The sequence below is a fragment of the Myotis yumanensis genome, unplaced genomic scaffold (genome assembly GCF_028538775.1).
Source record: "Myotis yumanensis isolate MYYU_CA2020_CCGP unplaced genomic scaffold, mMyoYum1.0.hap1 SCAF_8, whole genome shotgun sequence".
NCBI classification, from domain to species: Eukaryota; Metazoa; Chordata; class Mammalia; order Chiroptera; family Vespertilionidae; genus Myotis; species Myotis yumanensis.
Genome location: NW_027223759.1, coordinates 55,461,243 through 55,485,380, shown reverse-complemented (window position 1 = coordinate 55,485,380; position 24,138 = coordinate 55,461,243). Strand labels below are relative to the sequence as shown.

The 24,138-nt window shown below is 45.1% G+C and overlaps 1 protein-coding gene and 1 pseudogene across 7 annotated transcripts in view; one reads left to right on the top strand and one right to left on the bottom strand.

Annotated features, from left to right (window-relative positions):
- Positions 1-24,138, top strand: part of TANC1 (tetratricopeptide repeat, ankyrin repeat and coiled-coil containing 1) — a 239,471-nt gene that overhangs the window by 95,725 nt on the left and 119,608 nt on the right. For all 7 annotated transcript variants that reach the window (XM_070422938.1, XM_070422940.1, XM_070422937.1 and 4 more), the window contains exon 3: positions 11,609-11,809. In XM_070422938.1, the coding sequence (XP_070279039.1) occupies positions 11,609-11,809 (201 nt within the window). The remainder of the gene's footprint in view (positions 1-11,608; positions 11,810-24,138) is intronic.
- Positions 9,558-9,907, bottom strand: LOC139015677 (large ribosomal subunit protein eL42-like; annotated as a pseudogene).

The window sequence follows — 24,138 nt, the reverse complement described above, 5'->3', positions numbered from 1 at the left end:
TTTAGGCTTCAGGCATGATAATGTAGGGAATTTTTTTGTTTTGCCTTTACCACATGGTATCCTTGGTTTTGGGAAATGCCCATTAATCAAGGAAATAAAATATACAAATATTTAAATTTCTTTTGGGAGTTTTTTGATAGTTAAAAGTTGGATTCATGCCGAAACCGGTTTGGCTCAGTGGATAGAGCGTCGGCCTCCGGACTGAAAGGTCCCAGGTTCGATTCCGGTCAAGGGCATATACCTGGGTTTCGGGCACATCCCCAGTAGGAGATGTGCAGGAGGCGGCCGATCGATGTTTCTCTCTCATCGATTTTTCTAACTCTCTATCTCTCTCCCTTCCTCTCTGTAAAAAATCAATAAAATATATTGAAAAAAATGAAAGTTGGATTCAACGGGAAGTGGATCCCTTGAGAGAAAACATGGCAGTACTAGTAAAAGGTTGCTCTTGGAGTGTATACTGTGCATCAGATATCATGTTAAATGCTTATGAACAGTTACCTCACACAATCAATAGCTTATCAATAGAGGTTAAAGAACTAGCTTAAGACTACACAGTTACCAAGTGGCAGAGCCAGGATTTGAACCGTTTGTCTCTCTGTCTCCAAAGCCTGTGTGCAGGACAGTACAGCAGCCAGGTTGCTTAGGTTCAAGTCCTAGGTCAGGTTGCTTCATCTCATTGTTTCAGTTTTTGCATCCGTAAAATGGGGATGCTAACAGTATCGACTTCCTGGGATTGTTGGCTGTCTTGAGGATTCAGTGAGACACAAAGTACTTAGAACAGTGCCCGGATTATAGTAAACGTTTTATAAATGTTTGCTATTATTATAATTTATGGTAATTTCTGTACCATTTTGGCTTCTTTGCTTTTCCACCCCTTGACCCTCCTTTCCAGGCGTTAGTAAATGGTGGCGTCTTAACTTTGTTTTGTTGGCCACTTCAGCTGCTGTAGATGGCGCAGGGGCTGCGGGGACAGCCAGCGGGTCTTAGCAGAGTGCTGAGGGACAGTGGCTGTACACAGTCCAGGAGGGCACGTGTGTACTGGGTGGGGCGTGGGGGGGAGGGGTGTGAGAGGAGGAATGTGAGCCCTGAGTGCAGGACTCCTTAGCAGAGTTCTGCACAGAGTGTGTGTGTGCATGACAGGTGTGGTGTTCTTTGCCTCGGCTTTGCAAGCACTGGCTCTAGTAGTTATCTGGCGATTCCGAAACATGGCCGGTTTACTGGAGCTACTGTGACTCAAATTCCCACCAGGCCTCCTGACTCACTCACCAGCAGTGGGGCCCATGCTTCTGTATTGTTTAAAATTGTTGGATGAGTAGCCAGTTTTGGGAGCCTCTGGCGTGCTCTTTGTTCCTGTGTGCATGCAGGGCCAGCCCCAGCCAGCCATGGCAGAGGGGAAAGAGCTCAGGGGAAAGAGCTCCCCGCTTTACCTAGTAAACCCTGTTCTTGGCAGCCTGGAAAGATGAATTTAAAATATAGATGTCCAAGCAGATGAGTGAAAGGATTCCATTACCACAGTGACAAGGGATGCTATTTGATCTAAGTAGTTTGTCATTCTGTTTTATTCAGTTCTTGTGTTTGTGCTGGTTCCTCATCAACATTTGCTTATTGTCATACTCGCAAGTTAGACACACAAAAACCAATAGCTATTGGATACAATTCTGATGTTTACTTTCCATGCAACTGCATGGAAAATGTTAGAGGGCGATTTTCCCAGAGTGAAACTCAGAGAATGAATGAAGTGAGTAGCTTGCATTCCGCTTTATATTTGAGAAATCACAATTAGAGTGGAATGTTAATACGGTCAGCTGTGGTGAGACAATATTGACATTGTTGCTAAGATATCTTACCCGGCATGTCATTGAGGCTGCCGTTTCAGCAACTGAGCAGTGGTTTATTTTTATTTTTATTTGTGGTGGTGATGCTGGAGGAGAAATACAGCAAATAAAATGACAGAGGCAGAAAGTGTAGTCATCTCATTCTCTCCCCACTCCCTGCCTCCGCAATGCAGGCCTGAAAAGGATCTTGTGAAATAGCCACATGTACACAATGGATTTAGGCTGCTTCTTTCTAGAATTGGTTGTATTGCATTTTTAATGTGTTTTTCTGGGGAAGAAACTTTAAATGCTGCCTAGAAACTTTGAGGCGTTTTCCCCCAAATGTTTATAGATCCCATTTTCCTTGTAAGGAGTTGAAATACGATAAATGGCAGCAGCTCCCTTTTATTCTCTCTTTCTCTTGTAAGGAGGCCTGTTGGCAGCCAGCTTTGCTGACGGGGCTGCCAGAGTGTGGATTTGAGTAGTTAGTGAGGGGGTGGTGTACTGGTTACGGTATTGTTCTGAAAGCCATTTCCCTCCACTTATTTTTCCACCCCCAAAATGTCAGCGTGTCCAATATGACAGAATGTTCCTGATGAGTATCATTCAGAGAAACATGACTTGCTAAATTATCTGTAGATGATAGTCAAAAATTCTTAAGCACCAAACAGTACTCCATGCTTGGTCTATACCTTGGTTAAGGGATCCACATGGTAGAGGGAGGCAGACCAATGTGATTCCATGATGAGAAATTCTGACGGCCTGGGTTCAAACCTGGATTTTTCACTTAAAGGCTGTGAAAAACGTTAGCCATTGTTAGCAAGTTCTGGAGCTGGGCGCTATTGTTTGAAGAGGTCACCAGATAAAGTAAGAGGCCCTTTCTGCACTATGGGGTGAAGGATATTGTTCGGAAAACACACTTCCCACAGGAGGAGGGAGTGGAGGCAGAAGGGGACAGTTGAGTGAAGCATTTGAAGGCTGGGCTTGGGTTATAGTTTACTCTTCTTTTTAAAATCATAATGTCCCCACTGTTGAGTAATTCAATTAGATTCTTAGGTAACATTTTTATCGAGAAAGATTAAATAGAGCATGCATTTCCTTAGCCTTTGAGCATCTGAGAATGTTTTTCAGTTGATATCGCAGTTAATAGAAAGCTTGGTTCGGTTTTACATGATTGGATCAGGCTGTTTGCTCCCTCAAGTTTCATGGGTGTTGTTTTTTTTTGACTTGTGACTTTTGGTGTTGGAGAAGTGTTGTGGGTGGAACTGTGTTCTCCAAAAAAAATAACTTTGAGGTCCCAACCCTCAGCACCTGTGAAAGTGACCTTATTTGGAAGTAGGTCTTTGTAGATGTAGATGAGCTCCTGCCCGGTTAGGGTGAACCCTAATCCATTATGTCTGACGTCCTTAGCAGAGAAGAATTCCCGTGATGGTGGAGGCAGAGATTGACCACCAGAAACTAAGATAAAGGCATGGGCCAGACCCTCCCCCAGAGCCTTCACAGAGAGCATGAACCCTGCCAACAACTTGGTTTTGGACATAGAGTCTTCAGAAATGTGAGGGTATATTCCTGTCGTTTCAGACACCCAGTTTGTGGTTACAGCAGCCCTGGGAACTAATATAAGAAGTCTGAGGGTGGTTCGTTGGGTGATTCCCTTGGGAGTCTCTGTGGTTTCGTAGCCCATTAATTTTTTAAAAACGATATACTTACCTGGATGCTTGTGATAATTTTTTCTTAAACCATCAGGTTTTGCCAGGTTGAGTCCAGGTGTGGGTCTCCCTTCAGGGAAACAGCCTAGAGCCATCGTCGGCAAACTGTGGCTCTTTGGCCCCTTGAGTGTGGCTCTTCCTAAGCCTTAGAAGTACCCTAATTAAGTTAATAACAATGTACCTACCTATATAGTTTAAGTTTAAAAAATTTGGCTCTCAAAAGAAATTTCAGTCGTACTGTTGATATTTGGCTCTGTTGATTAATGAGTTTGCCGACCACTGGCCTAGAGCATGGTGGGTCCTTTTACATCTGCAAAACACAATTCAGAAAAGATTGTGGTTTTTTTTCTTTGTTTTAAAAATTAATTTATATCCTTATTTCTTCTCAGAAACACCTTTTGTTTTCCATATTTATAATAGTTTCTCACATTATAAAAATGTTTGACCCCTTTTCTGCATCCTGGGGAGACTGCCTCAAGCTTGAGGACATATATATATATACACACACACATATATATATATATATATGTATATATATATATGTATATTTATTAATTTATTGAGTTCAGAGAGGAAGGGAGAGGGAAATAGAAACATCAACGATGAGAGAGAATCATTGATCGGCTGCCTCCTGCACACCCCCTACTGGGGATCGAGCCTGCAATCCAGGCATGTGCCCTTGACCGGAAACTATAACCGGGGACCCTTCAGTCCGATGATGCACTTTCCACTGAGCCAAACCAGCTAGGGCACTGAGGAGTTTTTGTAGTGTTAATTCTACTCTTTATGCCTGATATGTGGATCCTAATTTAGCTATTGCCTTTTCTTTGCTCCTCTTTAATCGTAGTGTAACCTCTAGATCAGTGGTTCTCAACCTTCTGGCCCTTTAAATACAGTTCCTCATGTTGTGACCCAACCATAAAATTATTTTCGTTGCTACTTCATAACTGTAATGTTGCTACTGTTATGAATCGTAATGTAAATATCTGATATGCATGATGGTCTTAGGCGACCCCTGTGAAAGGGTCGTTTGACCGCCAATGGGGTCTCGACCCACAGGTTGTGAACCGCTGCTCTAGATAAAGTAATCCAAAAGGAAACACCATAGGGAAGATATGGAGGCCATGTTGCCCTACAAGCTACTGCGGGTGCCACGCAGTTTACCGAGTTTTTCTCTCAATCTTCTTTCTTTGAGTTTTCAAGAAGACATTTCCGTTCCCTTCACTAATAAGCTAAGTTGCCTCAGTCTTCCACCACTTACTATTTTAGGGGAGGGGATTTGGCTTTTCATTGAAAGAGCATAGGTCTCATCAGATCACAGTCTGTGGAATAGAACTTCATTTACCCACTTGCCAAGTCAGGCCATCGCAGGTGGCCCGTTTAGGCTTAACATCTTCACATCTACACATGACTCAGTCCCATGTAAATCTAAAATATTCATAGGCAGTGTGTGCACATAGAAAAGATGTCAACCACAGAAAAGTGCATACCTTCATGCACGCTCCCGTTCCCAGAGGCAGCCCCTGGTTCCCCTGTGTGCCCTTCTAGAACCCTCCCTGCATGTGCCCGTGTGAATGTTTACGTATATTTATATATAAGCACAGCGTGTGTGCTTGTGCATGCATACAGATACCCACAGGAATACATCCATACACTCAAGGAATGTGCCGTTCGAATAATGGAAGCTTTTATTTTAATCGTCGGACGGTTGAGGATTCCCTTACGTTCCTTTCCTTGTGCACCTCTCCCACCTCTTTGTCTTGTGATAGGAGCACACATCTTTCTGACCACCTTCTTGAGTCTGCGGTTATCACCCCAGCTGCACATGAGAATCCCCCGGGGAGCTTTGAGGACCAGGCCTGAGCCGTACCCCAGACCAGTCGGGACAGCCTCCCTGGAAGGGTCCGGGCTTCCTTCTGTGCCCTCGGGGAGCTCCTCATGTGTGGGATCAGCAGGCCTGGCAGGTCTCAGAATCTGAGTGTGGTGGGTCCCACAGGACCTGGGTATCGAACACCTCTGATGAGGAAACGTAGAATAATGAGTTCCACGCCCGTTCAGGATGAACCCTGCAGGTTGCTGCCTCACTGCTTCCTTCACCCGGGCCGGGCAGAGTGGCAGGATGCTTTGTTCTGTGTGTCGGGAGTGGCCTTTGCTGCCTTCACCCGGGCAGAGGGGGAAGGCCCCAAAGACAGCAAGAGTTAAGGAATTACAGTACACAGTGAAACGAGAAGAAACTATTTAGAGTGCTCGATGACTAAACATCTATCTCGGATCCACTTCGCTTGTATGGTAACAGCATAAGGTGTGACTGAAAGGAAATTAACGATCGCTGGGCCTGGGCGCCTCCCAAATGGAGTGTTCCAGGAGCGCCGGGCGGGGGGGGGGGGGCTAATTAACCAGCCAGCCGAGAAGTGAGAACAGATGAGGGAACAGCTTCTTCCCTCCGTGGCCCAGTACTGCGTGTAGACAGACCTACATACACTATTTTTGGTTTTCCCTATTAAATACACAAACGACGTCATAGTGAAAGGCCTATGTCAGTAGCCTTTTCGCAGGGCAGCGTTACCGAGAGAGAGAATGGACTCCGGATGGGACTGCCTGGGTTCAAGTTCAACTCTGCCATGTGCCAGGGTCCTCGGGCAAGGTACTGGATGCTTTCTGGGCCTCAGTGTCCTTACTGAAGGAGGGGCATAAGGTTAGCACCTACTGCATGGGGTGGTTGGGAGGATAGGAGAGCATAGATATGAAGAGCCTGAAACCCTGTCCCAACACATAGTATGTCTAAAGAAACCATATTTTTTATTTTTAAGGGTACCCCTCCGGGCTTGGGAGTGGGGGTTTTTCTGCGTTGTATATTCTTAAAACTCAGCAACTCTAACTGATGACACGCCTTCAGGGGAAAACTTCAGCAATCAGAGGAAAGAAAAGGCAGCCCGTTTCCTCATCCTCTGTTTCAGGATATAAAGTACATTTGGTTCTGTAACACTGAGTATTAAGAATGAACGGTGAAGATAGTATGTACTGATTTCTGTTTAGAACCCACTTGGTCAAGTTTTGAAGACAAAAGGCTAAACTTGTCCTATTGACCAGGTCTTTCTGTATTCTGGGGGCTTGCTGCTTTGTTGCCTTTTAGCAGTATTGTTTGGGAATTAGTCACAACTGTGTGAATAATATTTTGGAAAATTGCTTTCTCAGAAACATTAATCGTTCTTTTTTGAAAATGCGCATGAACAATCAGTCTGGCTGGGTACTTGGGGAGATCCTATAAGATGTAAAATGGTTTAAAGTGCTTTCCCTCTCAGAGAGTGCCTTCCGAAGTCTCTGAAAATGATATTGGATCTTGTGGGAGGAAATCTTTTCCAATTTTCTAGGTTTCTGTAAATAAGTGTGAGTTATATGGTTATAAAACCTTACGTTGGAAAATATGTTTAAGAAACATCAGTGCACTCCCGGGCAGGGACGGCATAAGAGATGCCTAACACATTTAACGCCCCAGTTAAGTGTATCGCCCAAGCCCCGATTTCTGGAACTGGCTACACAGACATCTTTTCTCTTTCTATTCAGAGCCTCCATTTCCCCTCCTCCACCTGGCCACTTCAACAGCACAATAAATGGAAACCTTATTTCCTGCATCTGCAGACCTATTTACCTGAATGTCTGAGCTCACCCTCGGCTTTCTCGGGTCTTTCTGAAATGTGCTTTTGCTTTCATCTCTCTGGCTCCATTGCCCTCGTTCTTTAAAGGCTTCTCTAATCCCGCTCTCCGTGTAACTTTAATCTGTAGGGCTGGACACGGCATTCTGCGTAGCCGCCTTTAAGCATGCATTATCTCCCAGATTCCTATTCCTTCTCATTGTGCATTTAAATCCCTTTTCACAGTCTGTAAAAGTGTGTGTGTGTGTGGGGGGGGGGGGGGGGGGGGGATAAAATGAACTATTATCAAAACCCACTTTTGCCAATTTAAAACGCCTAATTGGATGGCTTTCTCCCCTTTGATAGTCCCATTATCTTTGCAAACTGTGACTTGGATTTGCAGGTCTTTTGTGTGTATGTTTGTGAGTATTTACTTATGTTTATTACAAATAGGAAGAACCTTATGCCCTGTGCCCTTTCTAGCCTTTTATTTTTGGAAATCAGAGAATTTTGATGATTTTAAAATAAGAAAAGGGGTGTGTGTGTGTGTGTGTGTGTGTAAATGACAGACTGTATGTGACCTGTATAGCAAACATGTGCCGACCCCTTATAGCAGGGGTGGGGAATGTCCGGTCTGCAGGCCCTCAAAATCATTTGGTCTGGCCCTGCCAAGGCATTAGGGGTGAGTTAATTAAATGTTTGACCAAATATAGCAGGCTAATTTTTAAGTTGATCATTTTGAATGGCCCACGAATGATGTTATAAATATCCAGATGGCCCTTGGCAGAAAAAAGGTTCCCCACCCCTGCCTTATAGATTTAACTCACTTAAAAGCAGGTCTGTTTAGGAGAATTTCCTGTTTTCCCCCCCAAAGTAAAGTTCTTAATCATGTAGGGTAGTGAGTATGTCACAGCCTGAGCTGGCTGGTTGGGGAGACTGGGGCGGGGGGGGGGGGGGCCCTAACCTTCTCGTCATGGTTAACCCCCGTGCTCCAGCTTCCTGCCTGTGAAACAGTGACTGGACCAGTGCTCTCTGGGATTACTGGCATCTCGGGCCAAGGGTGTAAATGTTCCACGGGAAACACCTGCCGGTGGAACGGGAGGAGGCCTGGCACATCCTCTGTGGTGGACATCGTGGTTTTCATACGCGGGAGAGGATGCACCATCCTCCCTGGCTGGGCCTTTCTGCAGCAGCGACATGAAGTGTGCTTCCCATCACTTTATTGAGGAAGGAATGACACAGATCACAGCTACGACAAAAACATGGATTCCAGGCTCAAAGAAATGTGCCAGCCCTGCTGGTCGTTGCCGTGACATGTTTTTAATCCCTCCTAAACTGCTTTAATAAGCATCTGCTGAGGAATGTTAAATCAGCGGAGAAATGCTGGTTTCTGTTGCGCACACCGATATCGTATAGTTCTCACGGATGCCCCTGAGAGAGCCTCGCCATCTGCCTGGCGTCGGCTGCCTCCTTGTGATGCGCTTGCCAGACTGACTTTGACCTGAACCCCTTTGCCCTCGTGCAGTTAAAGCACCAGGCTCGACAGCTTCTGTCTTTAGCTTCTCAGCCACTGGATCACCCCGCGTGCTTTGTGCCACCTGTTCATACATAAAACGTCTCTCCCTTTCTTATAAAAGGAAGCTGGAAGCTAGGGATCTTTCATTGTGTCTGCAAAACAGACCAACCGAACAACATATTTGGGACTGATCTTACAGTGTGATTTCAAACTAAACTTGAAATGAAAACCCGTCCTTCCCAAACGTCATCTCTGAGTCACGTGTTATGGCTGACCGCATGGAACCAAAGTGCCCGAGCGCAGCTGTGCGAAGGCTGAAGGGCCTGGTGGCTGCAGCATGCCTTGGAAACTCCCCACCAGACTTGCAGTTAATGAAAATATTTGTACTGCTTGATATAAACAAGGTTCTGGGGTAGTTTTTCTAATTAGGAAACTCCAATTCTCTTTTAGCTTCGAATCCCCAATTTCTCTTGTATCCCCTTAGAGCAGCGATTCTCAACCTGTGGGTTGCGACCCCTTTGGTGGTCGAACGACCCTTTCACAGGGGTCGCCTAAAACCGTCCTGCATATCAGATATTTACATTACGATTCATAACAGTAGCAACATTATAGTTATGAAGTAGCAACGAAAATAATTTTATGGTTGGGTTACAACATGAGGAACTGTATTTAAAGGGCCAGAAGGTTGAGAACTACTACCTTAGAGAATACTAAGTATTTAAGAAAATAAACCCTGTCTCAGCAGTGAGCTTTACTTTTGATTTCTGGTATTGTCACAGTAGATGCATTTCTCCCTAATTTTGTGTTCCCGTTCAAATTCAGGGAGTTGAAATCTGGGCTGGTTTTTTTTTTTTTTTTTTTTTGAAGTGAACATACCATGATTTTATTGTCATATAATCAAACAAAATATGAAGCTTAGAACTGGATCACTTGACCCTTTCTCTTCTTATCTCCTCCCAATTCAAAATGCTTGCATCTCTTAATAGCCAGCATTCTCTTAGATCTGCAGTTAGACTCAACGCATTCAAGCCTCAGCACAATCTTCTTTGTAGTTTTAGCCTTTTTTCAGAAAATCGGCTTAGTCTGCCCACCATTGCCACTCTGCTTCCTGTCATAACGCCGCTTTCCCTGTGCACACAGAGAATCCTGGCCCTTCTTGTACTGTGTTACTTTGTGGGGTTGATGCTTGCCACACTTCTTACAGAAACTTTGGCGGGTTTTAGGAATGTTCACCATGTCTGCGAGAGCTATCAGCAGGGAAAGGAAGCTCTGGGCTGTTTTTATAAATACATATATTTTTACTGATTTGGGAGAGGGGGAGAGAGAGAGAGAGAGAGAGAGAGAGAGAGAGAGAGAGAGAAACATTGATGAGAGAGAATCATTGATGGGCTGCCTCCTGCATGCCCCACACTGGGGATCAAGCCCACAACCCAGGCATGTGCCCTGACCGGGAATGGAACTGTGACCTCCAGGTCGACACTCAACTGCTGAGCTACTGGGCTGTTGTTGTTTTTATAGGTCAGAAATACTCGTGTGTGAGTGGGAAAGACAGTGCCTGTCATCATGCCTGCACCCCACAGCCATTGACTGCCCGGGACGGGACTATAGGGGCATAAGGGCAGCCACGGCGCAGGGTGGTTCTCTTCTCACCACATGGAGACCCAGGGCCACCTCTTCAGGGCCCCACCTCACATCCTTTGTGTGTAAACCCCCTGGGGTTGTGGGCTTTGGCCTCAGTGCTTTCCAAGTTCTCCTCTGTCTCCCGGAGTTTCTTGCTAAACATCCAGGAATCAGGTGACCAGGCGCCGTTCTTGCAGGCACAGCACCTGTTTGCATTCCTAAGATGACACCCATGAGCTGGCAGGGACTGGTCACGAGAGCCACTTGGATAGCATTTGGCAGCCTAGTCTGCTTGTGGAAAACTGTCTAAAGCTTTCCAGTTCTCCATATATTATTTAAAGGTTCAAGATGTTTTTAATCATCAGGATAATGATTTACCTCCTCCTCTGCCTGCACTTCCTCAGTTGCTTCTCAGCAGGGGACAGGGAGGAGTTGATGAGGCAAGAGGGACAGTAGGAGAAGCATCTGTGTCTGAGTGCTTGAGGCCTGGATTGGGGTGGGGGGGGGGGGGGGGGGGAAGGGCGGTTTCTGGTGAGGCTGGTCCCGGCCTATATATTCTCTTCTGAGTTACATATGTAGTCCCTTCACTGTAATTGCATCCTCAGTATTTTTTCTTTGCATCTGCTTACTCTAGAATGTTTAATGTCATAACAGTAAGCTTGTTTGTCCTTAAGTTCATTTAGGGACTGAATGCCAGGGAGAACCTGCTTTAATAAGTGAACCATGGTTCTGGTCTCGGGACGAAGGGTTTGGGCTGGTTGAGTTATAGGAGGGTCCACCCTATGCCATGGGGCCTGTGACGTGGGTCAGATGAGAGAACTGGGGAGGAATGTTGAAGTAGGCCAGACTCTCTTGGACTTTTTTTTTTTTTTTTTTAGAGAACTGATAGGAGGCCAGAGAATTGTGGATGGATCTTGTTGTTTGAATCTATTCTATTGATACCTATGTAACCCTCCCCCCCCCCTTTCTTTAGACTGAAATTAAATCTTCTTGTGGGTCATTCATACTTGACCTTGATCTAATCTGAGATCAGTGGCTTTCTGAACCCATTGTTATGAATGAAACCAGACCAGTTGGTATGGTGCAGAAAAGGGAATGGGGCAGTTTATTGATGCTTGAGGGGTGAAACCTGAAGTTTCTCTCACCGTGTTAAAAGTCCTTAAGAGTGGTAGAGAGGGGAAAAAAGTTGTTAAAAAAATTCGGTGCATACACATATGCTCTATGGGAATTACATTCTAAGAATGTAGTTACTAGGAATCAAATTTGCTTCCGCCTGTGTTGGCTGCTCTAACCTAAGGTTTTCTTTCTCCTCTCCAGGAGGTGACTTTGGTCCAGAGACCTCCCCTCCAGGCCTGCCCTCTGGCCTTGGTGGCGACTTTTCTGTGAGCAGCCTTCCTATGGCTGAGGACACCTATAGGGTGAGCTTGGCCAAGGGTGTCTCCATGTCTCTGCCTTCATCACCTCTGCTGCCGAGACAGTCTCACTCGGTGCAATCAAGATCAAACAAAAAATCCCCAGGTAAGCAAGCAACAGAACAACACCCAGACCACGGTCTTGGTTATATATGCAATACACGCGTTGAAATTAAGCAAAACTAGTGCCTATAAGAAATCTGGGAGCAGGTTTTTTCTTTGTACAATGACTTCTGAAAAAAAAGGAAATCTTAAGAATTATGAATGGATTCATTTTCTTAGCTCAACTTGAATATAAAATATATTGATTACCCAGGCTAGACTTTTATAAAGATTCCAGATCTTGTTATCAATATTAATGTTAACCATCGATTTTGTTGTTTTCTTGCTCATGAATTAGGGAACACATTAATCTAAACACACTGGTGCATTTAAAGGTTTTGGATTTGGGCAAGTGTAATCTGATAACAGCTATTACTACCGAGTGTCATACACCGATGTATTTTCTTTGATTACATCATCTGGCATTTGAACAGCTATAAAATTTAATTGTTTGTGAAAATTCAGACTTGTAAAGTGGCAGGGACGGGATGGATGGATTATTTGGTTAAAGTCTTTTTCGCTTTCCTCACGCTTACCAACTTCTTATAGTTAACATTGCCAATACAAACCCAGCGTTACTTAGCTTGGAGCGGTTATGAATCAGATGTGAGGAAAGCCTTTCCAAAATGCTGATACCTGGGGTCATAAAAGTCCGTTGACCTTCTTTCAGGCTCGCTGAGTACTTGTTTGTTGAGGGTGGGACGGTTGGGCCTTCCTGATTATGGGGCCAGCACAGAATGCTCTCATCTACACGTCACATGTTTGGAGTTAGTCTAAAATGTGCCCCGGACTGTAAAAATTGTGTTTTTTTTTCTGGTTTCCTCAATATTTGTGTTTCTTGATATCCTATGCATTATTTCAGAATCCTTTAGTGGCTATTTGCAGTTTGTGAGGAGGTAAAATTAAGAAGGCAGCTTTTAAGGCTTTGACTGTTAGAAATGGCGCTATGAGTTGGTGAGTGTCCAAAATACTTGATGATTCTAGAACTTTCTTATTTTGGACAACATTGTTTACAACCCAGTCATTCGCTGGAACTCGGAGACCTTTTTGGTATGAAGCGATTTCCTGTGCCAAGGAATTTGACCTGTTTATCAGTATTTGGGGAAATTCCTGTAATGTCTTTTCTTCCTTCTCTTTGTCCTCCCCCAACCACTGTATCTCTGGCAGATTTCTTCTTTTAAGTCACAGTTTCCATACTGCCTTTCTATAAACTCTGCACAGTGTTTTACTTTTCCTCTTATCAGCCACATCACTTGTCCTTTGCCTTTGAAGTCGTGTGTTTATGCACTTCCCACATCTGATGGCTAAGGACCGGCAGGTGTCTTCTCTAAGCATCCCTCATCTATATAAAATAGATAATAGAATTCGAGCCCAACTGGACTCTTGAGGGACCTCAGTGGAGGGTAATGGTGAGTGCAGAGAGTGGATTGTTAGGACAGTTTCCCTGTGGTCTGTGCTACTGTAGATGATTTGTTGCTTGAGTCTTGGGACAAGCACACACTTGAGAGACAGGGAATACTGCATTTCAGATATAATTTCATTATTAATAACAAAATCACTCTTTGTTTTAGTAGGACTTAAACCTGCTTTTTAAATATATTTTTATTGATTTTAGAGGGAGGAAGGGAGAGGGATAGATCAGCTGCCTCCTGCACGCCCCCCACCGGAGATTAAACCTGCAACCCTGGTGTGTGCCCTGACTGGGAATCGGCACTCCTGGTTCATGGGTGACACTCAATCACTGAACCACACTGGCCAGGCTTAAATCTTCTTTTTAACTGCATTTGTTTTTTCCAGCTTCATTGAGATACAACTGACACATATCCATACAACTTTATATCTGTATGTATTGGAAAATGATTAAGTAAGGTTAGTGAATGCATCCATCACCTCACACAGTATGATTTATTTATTTGGTTATTTAGTGGCACTTCAGTGGGACGTTAAGGTAGCAGCGAGTAGCATGGTGAGCCTGGGAAGTGTGGCCCTCCAGCAGGGTCTGCGAGGCTACAGGCTCACCTGCAGGGAAGCCCCTGACAAGGCCTTGGTCCTGTGTCCTGACCACATGACATGTCTTTGGTTTTGAGAAAATATTCAAGGGTTTGTTTTTCTCCGTAGGGACAACATTTACTTCTGCTAAAATCTTTGCAAGGCCTTATAAATAGAAGGAAATAGTTCTGCAACATTCAGCCTTTTCATGGAGTGAAGGAAATGTTCTCCATATTAGAAAAAGTGGGCCCAAATGCTAATTAAACACACCCAGCAGGTTCTTCTCCAGCGAAGCCGTGCGTGTGTGCCCAGATCTGTGTCTCCCAGTGGTACCTTGGCTTTATTTCCTTCATCATTTTAATTCGAAAAGGAAAGGTAAGGGCAGAGAAGCTTGCTTAACAGTGGCAGTGACTCAGACTCCATCAGACAAAGAAACAGCATTTTCCCCACAGCGTCTTCCACACAGGTTTCTGTCTAAGCCATATTGTTGGAAAACTATCCAGAGCCCCGATGGTCCACCTGCCTGTAAAAATAGCTGGCATATGGTCGTGCACGTGCCCTGGATGTAAAAACGGCCGTCTATTTAAAAATGTAGCCGGCGGTTGCCAACCCTACAGCAATCACGGAGTGCTGTGCGTGCAGCGCCCCAGGTGTGGAGCCCTCCACCTGAGTGGGATCCTGTCACCTTTCAGATCCAGCTCTGAAACTACCTTGATGACTGTTGTTCTTATTTTTAAGACAAAACCCCTTTCTTTCTCTTTTAAGAAGGTGCTTAAAACACACACACACACACCACCAAACCTGTTTTACTTGTTTGGATAGAAACTCTTCACTAATTGACGCTAATCAAGACACTGTCAAGGACCAAAACTATTTATTCTGGCAAAGGTCAAATTCCATAAACCCCTGTAATAGGCACTCCCGCGGCCCGTATTAATGAAAGTTTGTATACGGGTACAGTTGGTGGTTAGCTCCTGGGCCATGGGAGCTCTGGGCCAGACACAGTGTCATTAACCTTGCAAGACTGTGACCCTGCATTTTACGTGACTGGGCTTCTTACATTCCACTTAGATTCCTAATTATTGTTTTTATTTCCTGTCCTCCTATCTTGCTCCATTTGTTTATATATATTTTACTGCTAGTTGAAAGATGCAGTTTTCTGAGTATTTCAAATTCGGGTTGTTTTTTTTTTTTCTAAATGGAAAAATACATTTTCTGGTCATGAAAACAAGGACCAGTGTCCATTAAAGTAATTCTGTGGCTAGTGCAAGCCTTTCTGGATTAAGAATTCATTAATGTTTGTAATGTATCCTTTTGTCTTCCAGAGAAGAGCAAAGCCCATTTCCTGTGGTTTGTTTATTAGTAACATCATCAGTTACTTTCTATTTGGATTACATTTCCCAGGTCACTTCAGGCCCATTATGAAACAATCCAAAGGTGCTGCATGAAGGAGAAGCAGCCTTTTAAAACGCTGATGGTGGGGACAGCAGATGGTGACAAGTGGGTGATGCTGCTTTTCTCCGTGGTCCTTATCTGTATGGGGGGGACTGGGTCCTGCAGCTGTTTGCGCCTTTGCTGCTTCCAGTTCCAGGTCTGTCTCTGTTGACAGAGCTGATGTAGCAGTTTTGAAAACCCCTCTGGCTGTCTGTTTCTTTAAGGGGGAAAACCTCAAAGCGGACAGGCTGTAAAGTGGAAGTCATTCTGCCCTTTGATTCTTGGACCTTGAGTTCATGTCCGCCAGGCCCCGCCCTCCCTCACCTGCTAGAGCAGCGGTTCTCAACCTGTGGGTCGAGACCCCTTTGGAGGTCGAACGATCCTTTCACAGGGGTAGCCTAAGACCATCGGAAAACACATATATAATTACATATTGTTTTTGTGATTAATCACTATGCTTTAATTATGTTCAATTTGTAACAATGAAAATACATCCTGCATATCAGATATTTACATTATGATTCATAACAGTAGCAAAATTACAGTTATGAAGTAGCAACGAAAATAATTTTATGGTTGGGAGTCACCACAACCTGAGGAACTGTATTAAAGGGTCGAGGCATTAGGAAGGTTGAGAACCACTGCACTAGAGGGTTTCTTGTAGAAAACTGGAGATCCCAGCATAGAGGCAGAACTACTCTTAGCATTTTGATTTTTCTGGTTCTTTTATTTTTCAATCGACTCCACCTAAACCTGAGACCACATGTGCTCTGCCTTTTTTCATTTAATAATATATCGTGAGTAGTTTGCAATTTGCTTGAAGAACTTGATATTTAATGTCCATTGTTTCCATTTCCCATTTCTGATTTTTAACGAATTTTAATGTACGGGTCAGTAGTGTTAAGTTATGCAGCCAGTCTCCAGAGCTCCCGATGTGAATGTTTTTGTCCAGTCATCTCAGTAATTTTTAATACACAGCTGTTATCTCAACAGTGGCGGTTCCCAGCAGTGGAATTATTGAACTAAGTGGACTGCGTATTTAAAGCTTCTGGATACATACTGTCCAGCCACTTTCCAGAAAAGCCGCATTGATTTCGCATGTCCTCTGGCATTCTTGGAGACGCTTCTTTTGGAGCGAACCTCTTTCAGGAACAGTGTTAAGTGGATGGTGCTGGTAGGTGCTTTGTCCGGCTGAGTTGAGAACTCCCAAGAATTAGGACGAGGAGGCTAAGGAAGTCATTCTGGAACCTTCCTGGTTTGAACTTTTTTTTGTCTACACCTCTCCGACAATTTCCATTTTCTTTCTTTCCATAGTACTGTCAGGGGAATTATCACAGCTGAGTCAGGTCAAGTTCAAGGTCAGAACAACACTCAGCTGGCTTCCACTTTTAGCTGCCACCCCAGGTCTGTGCTTTGTGGTGAGGATCCTGGAGGATCATAGACAAGTTAGCATTGGCAAGGCCTCTATCGCACATCCATCAGGCCTATTTGCAGATGCGGAACCAAAGACCGCTCATCTGTATGGAACTTGCCCCAGTGTACAAGTATTGGCAGATCTTGGCCTAAGCCCAGGTCCCCCCCTCTGTCTCCAGCACATTCTCCTATGCCGTCTGCACTGTTCTGTCTGTCCATTATTGGCCCATGGGCTGTTCATGACGTGGCTTTGTGTTCTGGCTGCATGTACATGGAGAGGTCATAGGCTTACAGTTGTGCACACGTGTGTCTGTGAGGCTCCTTCTTGGGGCGGTGGAGCATAACACAGAGAATGCGCGGTCCAGCAAGCTAGTTCTGGGCTCTGCCTTCACCTCTGAGTGGTCAGGGATCTGACCTGCAGCGAGGACAGTTTTGCCTGCTGTGGTCAACAGGACAAGATTCTCTTTTTCTCCTGGAGACTCGTTAGAGCAGCGGTTCTCAACCTGTGGGTCGCGACCCCTTTGGTGGTCGAACGACCCTTTCACAGGAGTCGCCTAAGACCGTCCTGCATATCAGATATTTACATTACGATTCATAACAGTAGCAACATTACAGTTATGAAGTAGCAACGAAAATAATTTTATGGTTGGGTCACAACATGAGGAACTGTATTTAAAGGGCCAGAAGGTTGAGAACCACTGCGTTAGAGGGTAGCCTCCTCCGAGGAGTTGGTGGCCCTGCCTGTGCTTACTGCCATGTTGTAACCATGAGAGGACACACACACTTTCTGTTCTGTGTTCACACCTAGAACCGGGTGCCTGCGTTTGCTCCACCGTGAACCTAGGACCTTTGCATGCCATGTATTCCCCTGCCCCCGAGTCCTGGTTCACCCAAATAGGATTTGGCTGTTCCCTGAAACCACCCCAGAGTTTTAAAGAATCCTGATGCCTGGGTCGTACCTTCAGAGATTCTGATTGGATGCGTATGAGGCATGGCTTGAGCATGGGGGTTTCTTAAAAGCTTCCCAGGCAATTCTAACATGTACCACTGATGAGGAATGTGATTATCTCATTTATTTTTTGGTAAATACATAGGTATTTGTTACCTTTATTTTCTAAATTTTAGAAGTGGTATTGGAGGAGGAAAATACATTACAAAAATGTACAAAATAAAGATACAGGAAATCTTGATTCCCTTCATACCCCAGAAAACAACTACTTCTGACGCTTGGTTGAATGTCTTTCCTGTCCTGTTTCTGTAGTGACGTATTTGCCCATTCCCCCAACCACTGGACAAGTAAGAGATTCCCAGTTTTCCACTAAATAAAGAACAGCAGAAGAACATTCTTGAATATTAATTTAAAGGCATATTTCATTAAACAGACCAACAATTTTCAACCTTTTTCATCTCATGGCACACATAAACTAATTACTACAATTCTTCAGCACACCAGAAAATATATTTTTTGCCGATCTGACAAAAAAATAAGTATCATTTTGATTCATTCACACCAGATGGCTATTGTTGTGTTGGCTGTTGTCATTTTTTAAATTTGACAGACTAAGTAAAAAGAGGTCAGTGCCCCTGACTAAATCGTCAGGTATTGCAAGTTTTAAAAATTCTTATGGAAAACCAGCTGAAAATCACTGGAATAGACTATAAAAGTGGGATTACTGGGTAAAAACTTATTAATGTCCAGAATGAGTTTTTATATACTTACCAGAGGCCTGATGCACAAAATTCGTGCAAGAGTAGGCCTTCCTTCCCCCGGCTGCCAGCACCGGCTTCCTTCTGGCACCCGGGACCCGGGCTTCCCTTGCAGCCCCGGCTTTGTCCAGAAGGTCATCCGGAAGGATGTCTGGTCTAATTAGCATATTATGCTTTTATTATTATAGATTGGTTATGTGTGCTTTTTTCTTTGGGGAATGTTTGTAATATTTGGCCTCTGTTCTACTGGGGTAATATCTGTGTCTTACTGAATTATCACAGCTTTCTTGTTTGTTTTAAGGCTATCAGTCATGTAGGTTATTAAAAATTTTTTCCCAGTTCATCATTTTCCACTTAATTAGGTTTACAGTGTTTTATGACTCACAGAAATTTATTTTCTCAAATTAAAATTTTTTCACTGTGATTTATCCCATTGCATTTTTAAAAAACAGCTTTATTGAGATATTTTACATAACATATAACTCATTCATTTAAGGTTTACAGTTCAGTGGTTTTTTTTTTTTTTTTAGCATTTTTACAGGGTTATGAAACCATCGTTACAATCTAATTATAGAACATTTTTATCTCTTTAAAAAATTCTCATTAGCACTCACTCCACATTCCTTCCAACCCACCTCCCATCTCAAACCCCTACCCCCCTGCCTTAAGCAACCACTAATCTGCTTCCTGCTTCTACATGTGGCCTATTCTGGGCATTTCATATAAATAGAATCATATAATATGTAGTCTCTTGTGACTTGGCTTTTTGCAGGTAACAGTGTCTTCTAGGTTTATCCATGTTGTAGCATGTGTCACTACTTCATTCTGTTTCATTGCCAAATATTTTTATCTATGTGCATACCACACTTCAAAAATCCATTCTTCAGTTTATGACATATGGGTTGTTTCCTCTTTTGTATATTATGAACCGTGCTGCTGTGAACATGTATGTATGTATTGCTTTTGTGTGGGTGTATCTATTAATTTTTTCTTCGGGTTGTACCTGGCAGTGGGATTGTGCCAGTGGGATTGTGCCATCATATGGCAACTCTGTTGGGGATTGAGCCTGCAACCCTGACCGTAATTGAACCGGCGACCTCCTGGTACATGAGATGACCCTTAACCAACTTAGACACACCAGCCAGGCTCTTTTTCATACTATGTTTCAATCACAGTATTTTTTATTTTGATGTAGTCCAGTTTATTTTTTGTTGTTGTCTTTTGATGTCATATCTAAGACACCGTTGCTTAATCCATGGTCACAGAGACTTGCACCTTCGTTTTCTCCTAAGAGGCTTTCTGGTTTTAATGCTTACGTGTAGGCCTGCCATCCCTTTGGTGAGTTCATACTTTCGTGTATGGTGTGAGGTCGGAGCCAACTTCATTCTTTTACATGTGGATATCCAGTTGTCCCAGCAGCATTTATGGAAAAGATCATTCTTTTCCCATCGAGTGGTCTTAGATTGATCCAGGCATTGCTGTGCCCTGAACCAGCCTTGTTGTTCCACGTACCCCTTTGCGAATTCTCTTCCCCGTGCCCTAGGCCAGAACTTTCCCTGTCAGAGCTGGCGTGGCTTGCATCTCTGCTTCATCCAGCCTTCCTTTGTGTCTCTCCTTTTCCCTATGTGAGAAATCACTTCTTACTGCACAACTCCGTAGCATGGTGCACCAACTCCGTCCGCCCTGGTGCGCTGGTAGCTCCTGGTCTTTGTTTGTTCCCCTTGGAGCCTGGAACACAGGGTCTGAGCCCCTCCTTCAGTCACCCGTGTGAGGGGCACAGGTATGCACCTGTTAAGTGAATGAGATTTCAGTAGTGGGCATTCGTCAACGGCGTGTGGTTGGTTGAAGTACTAATGGACACGGCAATGTAAACATAGTGGTCCGTTACCTTTATAAAGCTAGGAGCACACCTTCCCTCATCTAGAGAGAACTGACACTTTAATTAAGGTCCTAGCTCTCTCTCAGGGCCTTGCTCTCATCAGGCAGTGAGCAAAGGGGAGTATGTTTTAAATATATTTTTATTGATTTCAGAGAGGGAGGGGGAGGGAGAGAGAGAGAGAGAGAGGTGAATGATGAATGATGAGAGAATCATCAATTGGTTGCCTCCTGCAGGCCCCACACTAGGGATTGAGCCTGCAACCTGGGCATGTGCCCTTGACCGGGAATTGAACCGTGACCTCTTGGTTCATAGATCGACACTCAACCATTGAGCCAAGCCGGCCGAGCAAGAGGAGTATGTGTTAAATGGGGTTTGCCGGCAGCCTTCTCTGCCCTGCTTCTCTGTGCTCCTGCCACTCTCCCGCGTTCTCAGGCTTTGGCATGTTTGCTGCATGGTCCTCCCCCCACCCCCCCGCCCCCCACCCAAGGTGAATGATGACTGCAGGTTTTATCCCTCACACTCTACAGCAGTGTCAGCTGCACCTGTGGTGGTGTCAGATGGCTCCGATGGCGGCTGGAACCAACCCAACCCCATGCTTAGAAACGAGCCTTTTTATCTCTAGAAAATTGATGGGGGCAGGGGCAAGTGGCAGTGGGAATCTTCTTTCTGGTTGTATCTGACTCACAGAGAAGCAGAAGCCCATGGAAGCCATGGCATCTCGTCACACAGGAATGAACATTAGAGTCGAGTAGGAAGAGACAGAGGGGAGATCGATGTTGCAGCTTGAAGCCTCCCGTTGGTTGGGGAACAAGTCTGTGCTGACACGGTGGCTGGCTGTGCTCCAGGCGAGGGGCAGGGTGTGCAGAGCCCGAGTGGGGAAGTAAAGTGAGCGCAGGGTGGTGGTGTAGGAGGGAGGCCGGGAGAATAAGGTGCCTCACCCAAGGGAACATGGGACCAGCGGGAAAGTCTTCAGTAGTGGGGCCTGGAGCCTTGAAACCCGTAAGTTTTGCCTCGCTTGGAGGGCTTACATAGAGTAATAGCTAACCGTGTTCCCCACGGAACCCTTTCTCTGCACAAAGGTTCTGAGAAATATAACTGAGGAAACTCTTCCAAGGAGATGTAGCTTTCTTGTTACTTCATTACCAACAAAGTCCTCTTTTATTGGTCATGGGTCATAATTGGCCAATGATGAGTTCACTTAAAAAAAAAAAGATTTTATTTATTTTTATTTATTATTATTATTTTTAATCCTCACCCGAGGATATTTTTCCATTGATTTTTAGAGAATGGAAGAGAGAGGGAAAGACAGAGAGAAATATCAATGTGAGATAAACACATTGATTGGATGCTGTATGCGCTCTGGCAAGGGCCTGGGCTGGGGAGAGCCTGCAACCAAGGTACGTGCCCTTGACCAGAATCGAACCCGGGACCCTTCAGTCCGCAGACCGACGCTCTATCCACTGAGCCAAACTGGCTAGGGCAGATTTTAGTTTTTAGAGCAGTTTTGGGTTCACAGCGAAATGGAGTGGAAGGTACAGAGATTCTCATAGGCCCTCAGGCCCCACACAGGCACAGCCTCCACCATTATCAACATACCCCACCAGAAAGGTGCATTTGTTAAATCAGTGCACCTACCCTGATAACATCATTATCACCTAGAGCGCCCGTAACTTATCTTAGGGTTCACTGTGTAGATTGGACATTTTGTGAATTTGGACAAAGGTGTAATGACATGTATCCATCATTAGGTGTCACACTGAATATTGTCACTGCCTTGTTTCTCTCTCTCTCTCTCTCTCCACCCCACCTTGAACCCCCGGCAACCGCTGATCTTTTTGCTGTTTCCACAGTTTTGCCTTTTCCAGAATATTGCATTGTTGGTTTCTTTCACTTAGTAATAGGCATTAAAAGTTCCTCCATGCCATTTCATGGCTTGTTAGCTCATTCTTTGTAGCACTGGATAATATTCAGTTGTCTGAATGGAGTACAGTGTTTTTATTCGTTGACTTACCTAAGGGACATCTTGGTTGCTTCCAAGTTTTGAACAAAGCTGCTGTCAACACCTGGTGCGACGTTTTGTGTGGACATAAACCCTCGTACACCCCAAGGAGCACGACGACTGGATTGTGTGTAAGGAAACTGCCAAACTGTCCCCCGAAGTGGCTGTGCCATTTTGCACGCCCACCAGCCACGAGTGAGAACCCCTGTTGCTCTGCATGCTCACCTGTGTTCGGTGGTGTCAGTGTTCTGAGTGACCCCCCCATCTGGGAGCCGGGGGTAATGACAACAGTGCTGCTCTCACAGGGGAGGTGAGATTGAAAAGGAACGTGGCCTGTGAAGCCCAGGGCTGGCCCACCGGTTCCCCTGTGGGGTTGCTGTTTCAGGGGGACCATCTGCCTCAGAGCCCAGCTTCAGCTCCCTTCATCTGCCTCGGTGGCCCAGCATGGATTCCCACAGTCTCCATCCTCTCAGCTCCTTATCCTCAGCCAGATGCCCTCCGGCGGAAGCTCATCCTCAGATCTGTGTGTTTTCTGGCAAGCACGTGTCTCCGGGTGTGCGGCAGGCTTTCTTCCCTGTGAACGGGACGTGCGAGCAGCAGTAATGCCCCGACTGCCTGACGTCTGGGTTCGCGCTCCTGCTCTGCCACCGACCACGCGTGTTACTCGTCTTCCTTTGGTTTGCACGGGATTTGCAATGAACATGTTATGTCTGTAAAATTGCCCTGTGAGGGAAGCCAGCTCTTAGAACTTGTGTTATAAGTGCAGGAATTTAAGAAAGCAGTAATGCTCAGCAAAAATAAGAAATGAGGCAGAAAGCAGAAAGGCGGGATGCCTGGTGGGGCCCCGCCTCAATAATGTGTGATGCTCCCATGAGCTCTCTGTGGGAATGAGAGACAGTGACTTCTGAAGCGGATGGAGTGAGGACGTGCTCCAAAATGGTCCAGATTTGCTCACCAGGCAGTGTGAGCAGCACTCCCGTGGGAGTCGAGCAGTTATTGCCTGAAACTGTGCACGAGGGCCGTTACAGGGTTGTTCCTTATGCAGTAAAGTGAGGAAGCCAGCAGCTCAGGCAGAGACCTGTGGGTCGGGGTTCCCTTGAACATTCCTTACATGGCCCATAAGTGCCATGTGCAGACACACTGTCTCCGGATGGCACAGCTGCTTTTCTTCTGCCTTGAACACAGACTAGACTGCCTTTTATTTGGACAAGCCCCAGACGAAGGAGATGGCTTGTGCTTAGGTCTGCATTGTACCGGAAATACGTACCTCAGACACCAGAAGCCCATTATGTGAGGGACCAGTGGGGGCCAAGACTGGCGGAGGGAGCAACAGGTGCATCTCTCATCCTCCAGAACCGGCCCCGTCTGGTGGAGCAGATGCAGTTGAATGCAGGTAAGGTCACTGTGCCCAGGCCATCGCTCCATGCCACTCCGCACGGAAGTGTCATTCAGAGAATGCAGGCACATGACTGACCCTTCAGACTCAGGCATTCGGATGTTTCACGAGGCCTCTGGATGTTGAGGGTCTTCAGGAATCACAAGAGAATATGTGCCAGTTGAACACATCCTGGAGTCTAGTGTTAATATTTGATTGGGAAATGTTTCCCATGGAAAGTAGAGATACTGGACTGAGCATCATGGGCTGTTGTGTCAATCAAAAAAATGATTGTGGACTTCAAGTTCTTTAGCAAAAATTCAATAGAGATAGCCTTTACTTAAAATATTTCACTTTTACAAAACACTTTACATTTCTTTCAGTTACATAGTTCTTATTAGAAGAAATGTGTACTCTAAAATTTGAATGAGCCCTGGCCGGTGTGGCTCAGTTGGTTGAAACGTTGTCCCATGCAACTAAGGGTCGTTGGTTTGATTCCCGGTCAGAGCACATACTCTGTTAATCCCTGGTTGGGGC